Source organism: Nuphar pumila, chromosome 1 (genome assembly GCF_984573655.1).
Source record: "Nuphar pumila chromosome 1, dmNupPumi1.hap1.1, whole genome shotgun sequence".
In the NCBI taxonomy this organism is placed as follows: Eukaryota; Viridiplantae; Streptophyta; class Magnoliopsida; order Nymphaeales; family Nymphaeaceae; genus Nuphar; species Nuphar pumila.
Window position 1 is genome coordinate 50,200,713 of NC_143249.1, and position 8,639 is coordinate 50,209,351.

At 37.5% G+C, this 8,639-nt stretch overlaps 1 protein-coding gene across 1 annotated transcript; it reads left to right on the top strand.

Moving 5' to 3' along the window:
* Nucleotides 1–606: 606 nt before the first annotated feature.
* LOC149848909 (ABC transporter F family member 3-like) lies at nucleotides 607–8,255 on the top strand. Its single transcript, XM_090005736.1, has 5 exons — nucleotides 607–1,098; nucleotides 2,647–2,862; nucleotides 3,341–3,533; nucleotides 7,523–7,731; nucleotides 7,874–8,255. The coding sequence occupies exons 1-5, from the start codon at nucleotides 607–609 to the stop codon at nucleotides 8,135–8,137; spliced, it is 1,374 nt and encodes a 457-aa protein (XP_089861862.1). The 3' UTR covers nucleotides 8,138–8,255.
* Nucleotides 8,256–8,639: the final 384 nt, after the last annotated feature.

Consider the following 8,639-nt stretch of genomic DNA (forward strand, 5'->3'; position numbering starts at 1 on the left):
GACAAAAACCCAAATCATTAAGAAAACAATAAAAAAAACCCAAACATTGTGCCTTATTACACAAGATATAAACATATAAACAACAAAATTATTGGATAAAATAGAAGCATACAAATCGTCAAAACAAATAAAAAAATTATGTTTAAAAAAAATAACTGGTTCAACTGTTAAATATGCAAATAAAAAAATTATGTTTAAAAAAAACAACTGGTTCAACTATTAAATATGTGTTTACAAAAAAAATAGCTGTTGATGATTCTAAAATACTCAAGGATGAAGTCTTGCTGAATTAATTGTTAAAAGTACTACTGAAAAAGTCGTCGACGGGAAATAGGTTGGGGGTCACATGGAACCCTAAAAATTTATGCTAAAAGAGTCATGGGGTGAGGTGTTTCGGTTTTGTAAATAATTTTATGTAAACTTTGTGACATATATGTGAACTTTATCGAGTATGTGCGATGTTTCGAGGTTTAAGAATAACATAAGGTTTACATCAAATTATGTGTGAACTTTGTGACATGATATGTGCGATCTCTAGAAGTTGGAGATTAACGTATAATTTTATGCCTTTGTGATGTCCGAAAAAAACGCGCTAAATTACTTTTAATGGAGTTTGCGTTACCCGACGAGCAAAGCGATACATCTACCTGTCTCGTATCATTTTCGTCGAACGACTCAGATATCTCTCCACGCACTCGCCGCAGCCCTGAGGAAAGTGACGGTAAATTGCGTCCCCTTCGCCCCCGCGGTCCCTCTCTCCCTCTCCGAACCGCCTTTTCTCGACTGAAGGCACACGCCGCGCGCAGGCAGAGAGAAAAAGAGGGAGAAAGCGAGATAGGGAGAGACGAAGATCGTGATTGTTTGTGGTTGAATTCTGGTGTGGGAAGAAGGATGGGCGAGACGGTCGTGGGCTCCGTGGTTCACGACGTGCTGGGACGGAGGGCGCTCGACGTCGACGAGCCCATCATCGACTACATCATCAGCGTCCTCGCCGACGACGACTTCGACTTCGGCGACGATGGCGAGGGCGCCTTCGAGGCCGTCGGTGAACTCCTCGTCGACTCCGGCTGCGTCGCCGACGAGTCCGAAGGACGATCGGTACTTTGCCCTAAATAATTTTCATCTCTCCCTCGACTATCATGTTTTATCTTGCCTTCGTTTCTTCCCGTGTTGGCACTTAGCAATTGAATCTACTGTTGTATTGCTACGATCTGGATTAAACTTCCCAACTTTTTATTTTCGTCCATATTTTGAGTGGGAATCCTTTTTCTCTCTTTTCTTTTTTAATTTAGTTCCTTGGATTAATGGAGTCCGAATGAACTAAGTTTTTTTAAGACCAGGTTAAAGTAACTAGTTATCATTTGTGTGTATACATGTATTTTTGCTTCTCCCCCGATTGAATGTCTTCCTTGGACTAACATAGCCAACTAAGGTTTTGGGAGACTAACACCTTTTATGAATGAACTGTATAATGACGCATTGCAGCGAATTCAGTATATGGGAATGATTATCTTTCTAATTTTATTCTTGATTTTTCATTGGGTTTTCAAGTTCCATGGTTTTTTGGAGTCGGGAAAACCTAGGTTTTTGGATGTACGAGTGAATTTATTTAGTAAAAGTCTGTGTTATGATACTCCACATTTCGAGTATCATGTCAAAATTCATCTCGTGAAATCCAGCACGTTTCTGGTGCTGATGGATGCTGGAATCCTCTAGGGGCCACTTTACAGTGACCGGCTTTCAAATATATGGCGTAGGTGATGCGGGGAAAACCCTAACATGGGGCGCATATTTGTCATGTGAAGAAGATAGAGGATGTGGGTGCAAAATTTTGTGAAAGGAAGACATGAATCAATTACATAATTAGAAGAAAGACAGCTGTTCAGTTTAACACAAAGACTAAGATCATAGAACAAATGGATGAAGGCATGGAATGGCACTGGTCATGTCCGGAACATGCTTGACTGTTTCCTCGAAGTATCATGCTGTGTCTATATTTGCTGATGGTCTTGTTGTGTCTTCATGACTATGCTGTCAATGAACAATCCATGACAAGCTTAGCTTTAGAGCATTGGAAGTTTGATGAGATTTAAGCAGGGTGTAAAATCTCAGATTTAGAATTGGTGAGTGATTCTTGTGGCACTGACACTAGTTTAAGCCTTGCTGGCTTAGAAAACCTGTTAGATGCAATGGTTGAATTTCAGTATACTACTTCAAGTTGGGGTAGTGCGGCATAGCTCTTCTAACGGTTTATTGGAAATTTTTAAATACTAATATGTTGTAAGTATATATTAATGGAAGAGGAATTATGTTATACAAAGTTTTGCCAGATATTCAGTAAAGGTTGAAGTGGAGTAAATATGTTCTGATACAGTCTGGCTCATCGCGGTCAGTAGTCCCATGAGTCCATTATACCATGCATTTATCTAGTTTCCAAGAACCAATTATTGGACCTTCATAGCTGTGTACTTTTGATGGTTTCTTTATGTTCTGGTGGAAAACTTATTTTCCATCTTGCGATGCTTCCATTTTTTCTTTTTCCTTTTTATTTGGGATTATGTTAAAGATCATAGCTTACCAACCCCTTTCTTTTCCTGCATTAATAAGTATTGGTAAGTTGGTAGTAAAGTAATTATTGACATTTAGGTGTGCGGCAAACTCTCAGAGAAATTTGGAAATCATGGGTTGGTTAAAACAAAAGAAGTAGTAAGGAGTCTTGCTACGCCACTGCGAATGTATGATGGAATGGATGCAGATGTAGTTCCAAAAAAGAAAGTTGAGCTGCAGGATGGCCCTTTGCTATCCGAAAGGGACCGATTAAAGCTTGATAGAAGGAAGAGGAAAGAGGAGCGCCAACGAGAAGTGAGTATATTGTGATAAATCCTTTTTTTGTTTATGTGATTCAATTTGGGTTCGTTGCTCTGTCTGTTAGTTCTTTTGTTTTTTCTGTTCAACAAAGTTGAGAATTCCTCAAGAAAGCAAAAAAGAACTCCAAGTGGGAAATTCATGATTTGTTAGGTCATGATTTTGGCTGGTTATGCTTCAAATGAATGCCCTGTAGGGTCACAGGATCCAATTACTTCCATCGAGTTTTCTTTTAAGCATAGTGTATTTATTGTAGTATGACAGGGGAATTAAAAAAAAGGTATTCACATGACATGGTTGTCTAGAACATGCAGTTACATTTAATATAGCTTTATGTACCCAGACTCAACTGTGAAATAAGAGAATAGTAGAACATGTTGCTTTATAAGAAAGACTAGAACTCTTGTATCTGTAGTATGAATTAATACGCAATATGCTCTGGTATATGTACTCAATGCTGAAAATCACCTTTCAGGCGCAGTACCAGATGCACTTGGCTGAGATGGAAGCAGCTAAAGCAGGCATGCCTACCGTTTGCGTAAACCATGTAAATGGTGAAGATGGTGCAGGTGCTAAAGATATTCACATGGAGAACTTCAGTGTTTCTATTGGTGGACGTGATCTCATAAAGGAAGGATCAGTTACTCTAGCTTTTGGACGGCACTATGGTCAGTTGTTTTAATTAGATTATACACTATGGTTCTCCCTCTTGAGCAAATGATGCAAACAAATTTTTTTTAATAACAATCATTTATTTATGTTCTATTTATTATACATCTATCACCGTTGGCATATACTTTGAAGTAATAATAGCTAAGCCTTACTTTAGGCTTGTCATTATTTTGAATATCCATCCTTCTTTTGGAGTTCAATTTTTGTGCAGTACCTCAATCGATTGACTGGTTTTTGTTTCTTCATTTAGGGCTACTTGTGTTGGTTCCTTCAATTTTACTTTCAGTTGTCTTACCTGATAACTTGTTGATACTTCGAATTGCTGCATTGAATAGTTCATGATTTTAAATATTATGGATGGTTTATTGGCACTGTGAAATTTATTGGTGCTTCATACTGCTTTTGCCTTTGGTTCATTTGCAATCTGTTCATTTTGTCCAGGCTTGGCCTTCTTAAGGCATTTAATATTGATCATTGCTTGTTCTTTTGGGAAGCCTTTCATCTAACATCTATGTCACATAGTTGCGGGTGCCGTTGCGGGTGCGGGTACGGGTGGGGATGCGGCGATGCGGCACTTTAAAAACACTTGGGTGTGGGGAGGGTATATATATGTATAAATTTTAATAGTTTTAAGTTAACACTACTTGTATGTGTGTGCATTTGTGTATTTATATATGTGATATTAGATAAAAATGGACTTCATTAGGGTTAACTGAATCTACTTTTGGATAGAAATGGACCTCAATGTGGTTAACTTCACCTAACACAAAGGAAGTTGTGTCCAAGTGTCGCACCCGCCTGGGTGTGACGAGGGTGCAGTGCCCTGTTAGAAGAGTCCATGTTATATAGTCTAACATCTTTGTGCCTTTTATGAAGATTGTTTTACTCAAGGTTGTAAGTATCGTATCGTAATTCATATCGATCGGGCCCAAAATAAGATACGCATCGTATTGTAAGAAATCAAAATTTTGAAAAAAAAATTAAAACAATTTTAAAAAAATAAAAAACTGGCAAAAATTCTAAAAATCATAACACCAAACAATGATGAAATGCACAAAATGCAACCAAAAAATCACACATGAAGCATTTATGTTTCTATGAACTACATAAGATTTCATCAATCATCAACTATCTCACAAGAACAATGCAAGATATTAATATCTTGCAATTAAGAACATGCCACAAGATTCATGCTTTCATATTAAATAAACAAAAAACAAAATAACCAAGTTTATGAATACTTAACAATTATATAACCAAGTTTTTTATAAGTATAACATCAATCATCATCATCATTATCTTCTTCTTCTTGTTCTTCTTCTCCTCCTTCGACATTCAAATCATCTCAAATATGTGTGTTTCAGCTAGTAATTGTTGGCATTGCCATTTCACCGCATATGGCAAATTCCTTGACATGCAGGGGGCAACATTATGATATGTCTCGACTAAATGATGCTTCAATCGAGAGATACCACCCGAAAAAATAGTATGACGATAGTTGCATTCGATTTTTAATCGGTTTTCACTCATTACTCGAGTGATCCATTGCCATGTGTGATCATTTGATGCCATCTTCCCCCAAACAAACTCAATAAGAAGCAAATAATAAGTTTTTTTACCTTAACCCACTTCCTTGAATGAAACAATGGTAGAAATGCACTCTTACTTGATACAATCGTAAAAGCCCTCTCCATTGTGCATGGATTGGCCCCCAAATCGCTCTCACGGCTTCCTGGGTGCGTGAATACTTCTCTAATGACCTTTACACCAATGAGGGAGTCGGCCCTCAAAAGGTGTTTAAAACCCAAAAATGCAAAATTATTTTCTGCCTTATTTAAAGTGCGTCCACACTGTAGGTACGTACGATACAGATATGATACACACTCATATCGCAATACAAGTGTGTATCTATCATTTTTCTAAAAAGTAACGATACGTATCATACAATACGCTACAATACAGACAACATTGGTTTTACTATTGTGTTTGTCTTGTTTCTGTAATACTGGTTGTATTGATTATTAATTGTGTAAAGGATTTATGGCTTCAGGAGCTTTATTTGTTGCAGTGAGTTGGCAGTGTGAAGTATGAAGATTTTTGGCTTTATGGAAATGCTAGGAATATTCAATATCTTATGGAAAATGTTTTATTACATTCACATTCTTAAGATTTCTTATTTCTTTCTTACTAGATGACATGAGACTAGCATATTTCAAGAATCAAAATCGTCAAGGAAGATGCCTTAGTCTGTCATGTATAATCATTTTCATGGTCATAATCATCATCAAACCTTGTCACAGCTACATGGCTGTTGACTTTACTAATCATGTTTCTGCACTTATTCCTACCAAGAGCTGAAGCCTATGTTGTCCCACAATCTTTCATATCCCTCCTTGCAGTCTCCGTCCAAGTTTTCATTGATCTTCCTCTTTTTTAGTGCATAGTCAGGAAGAGAAGAACTATATGAAGTGGTGGTATCGGTTTGTCTTGGAACCTCGAGGAATTGGCTATAGATATCCGATAATCTGATGAGGAAGTGTTAGATGAAGATATTGTAGTTGGTTATGATGCTAATACATCAGGGTAGTTTGCTGCATTTGGTGGTGTAACTGTTGATTATATTATATGACCAGCAACAGCTACTTTGTTAAAATGCACATTTGACATTAGTTGAATATGCAATTACATTGTTTAAGCTAAATATGAAAAGGTTTTACTGAATGACTGGCAGAAGTACAGATTCTAGAGAAACTACCAAATCAAAATTCAACATGAGGTAGCATAAAGAGAAAAGGAAGAATGGGTGCAAGTCATTCAGGTGTTAATCTTGTACAGTATCAAAGTCATAGCGGCAGTTTCCAAACATCTATATGGGATCTCTTTGAATCTGTAAAATGTTTCCAGGTTGAGGTCTGACAGTTGAATGGTCAATACAACCTTCATCTTTTCTTGCACTGTATTGTACACAAACAGAAAGATACCTTTCAATCTGCAAAGTTCTTCTGGCTCTCTTCCAATTCTGCTATGCCCAATTGACAATGACCTAATTTTGGTTGCCTGGATTATGCAAGCAAGGACATGATATAAAACTCTTGAATATCCACGGAAGTGAACCCTAGGGGATGGGCAGTGTGTAGTTTTCTCTCAACTCCTACATAAAGAACATGATACAAGCTATGGTTGTAGCATTCATTCTTGATGCTGAACAAGGTGTATATTTTCTTATATATTCATAACATCTGCATGTATGTTCTCTCCTATGAGTAGTTTTTCTAGAGCCATCGACTGCTTGAACCCTTCTCTTGTGAGAAGGCCTTCCAACCTGATTCTATCAATGCTAAAAGTATATATCCTCCCAGTAAAGGAAAGGATAGTTAAGACTAAATAAGTTAGGTCCTTGGGATTCAGCTCATACCAGGAACATTTTGGCTGTGAAATAACAGAAGCAGGATTCTTGGTACAATCTATTACTCTCTTATGTCATGTGATATGCTGCTGAACATGCATGTCCATTAGCATGTTGGTTTTAATTTAATTTGAACATTACCTTAGGACTGGTAAGTGGAATGTGAAATGAGGTAATACATCCAGATCAGAAATAGGTCTGTTTATGTCAGACCTATGAGACCTGGACTTGACCGCACTCTGGAAGGATCCAGAACATGAGCTGCTAGGTCATGCTGAAAAACCAAATTGTACTTGGTTGGGTCCAGACCTATTCAACCCTGGGGTACATTTATCTTTGCTATATATTTTGTTTTTTTGAATTTAAAACATCCTTAATTTGCACAATAATAATGATGAGAGATGCTATGTCTGGTGTGTACATGTAAAAGGGTTTTGTCCTTCTTCATGATCTTCTACTGCCTCCATGATTGGTATGAGTGGAGCAGTGTGTTCTTGTTGCATTTTTGTATTTTTTCATCTCAATGACTAATTTTGCAATAGTTTTCATTCCATTATAATGATTGTGTTGTATGTGTAGGCCTGGTTGGGAGAAATGGTACAGGAAAAACGACATTTCTCAGGCACATGGCTATGCATGCAATTGATGGTATTCCAAAGAACTGTCAAATTTTGCATGTGGAGCAAGAAGTTGTGGGGGATGATACTACAGCCTTGCAGTGTGTTCTTAATGCTGACATTGAAAGAACACAGCTTTTGGAGGAAGAAGCTCGCCTACTATCACAACAGGTTTGGTCATTATGTAAATTAGCTTGATTGTAAATTACTTTTTCCATATTTATTCAGAGAAAAATGGCACTTTTTTGGTAGTTATTACAATTTTTTGTGTCCATCTTTTATACTATTGAATTGCTCTTTTATTTTTTCAAAGAGAGATCCTGAAGCAGATATTGCAGCTGGAAAAGGCAATGTAAAGCTTAATGGGGGAAATCATGGGGATGCTGCATCTGTGAGGCTTGCAGAAATCTACAAAAGGCTAGACTTTATTGATGCGTATTCTGCTGATGCACGGGCTGCATCCATTCTTGCGGTTAGTATTTCAGGGGCCATCATAATATCTGGAGCTATAGATAAAAGGGATCCTTGGAGATTCAGAACAGATATAGAAGTTCTGTTCGTTTGTGATTCATCTTGATGCAGTAGCTTGGTCATGTAAGTCTGTGGAGACCAAGTGTCAGGTCAAATCAGGCCTATCCATATAGGCTTTAGATTAAGGAAGAAACATTGTGCCATCAAATTGGTTTGGTCCTGTTATTGTAGCTGTACAACGGATATTCAAACTATAATCTAAAATAAATATTGAAGCAATGTTCCTGCTTGAATCCTTAATTTGCAATCCAAATATTGGCAAAAAGGTCTCATCGTGCCAACAAACACCATTATAAGTGAATGCAACAACAACAACAACAACAACAACTATGCCTTCATCCCAAAACAATTGGGGTCGGCGATATGAACCAAAAAAGAAAATCATTCTGGGTCTTCCACATGAATCCTTCTCCTCCAATCATTTCTAACCAATGCCATGTCCTCGGTGAGGTTCAAAGCATTCATATCCTTTCCTATCATCTCCATCCATGTCTTCCTAGCGCCTGTGCCACTTCTTTTCTTTTGACAATGTTGGTTACTGGTTTCAT

Bases quoted from the DNA above. Each gene is read 5' to 3' on its own strand.
- LOC149848909 (XM_090005736.1), top strand. From the start codon at position 607: ATGGAGTTTGCGTTACCCGACGAGCAAAGCGATACATCTACCTGTCTC. The intron at 1,099-2,646 runs GTACTTTGCCCT...ATTGACATTTAG, and splicing joins ACGAGTCCGAAGGACGATCG to GTGTGCGGCAAACTCTCAGA. The intron at 7,732-7,873 runs GTTTGGTCATTA...ATTTTTTCAAAG, and splicing joins CTCGCCTACTATCACAACAG to AGAGATCCTGAAGCAGATAT.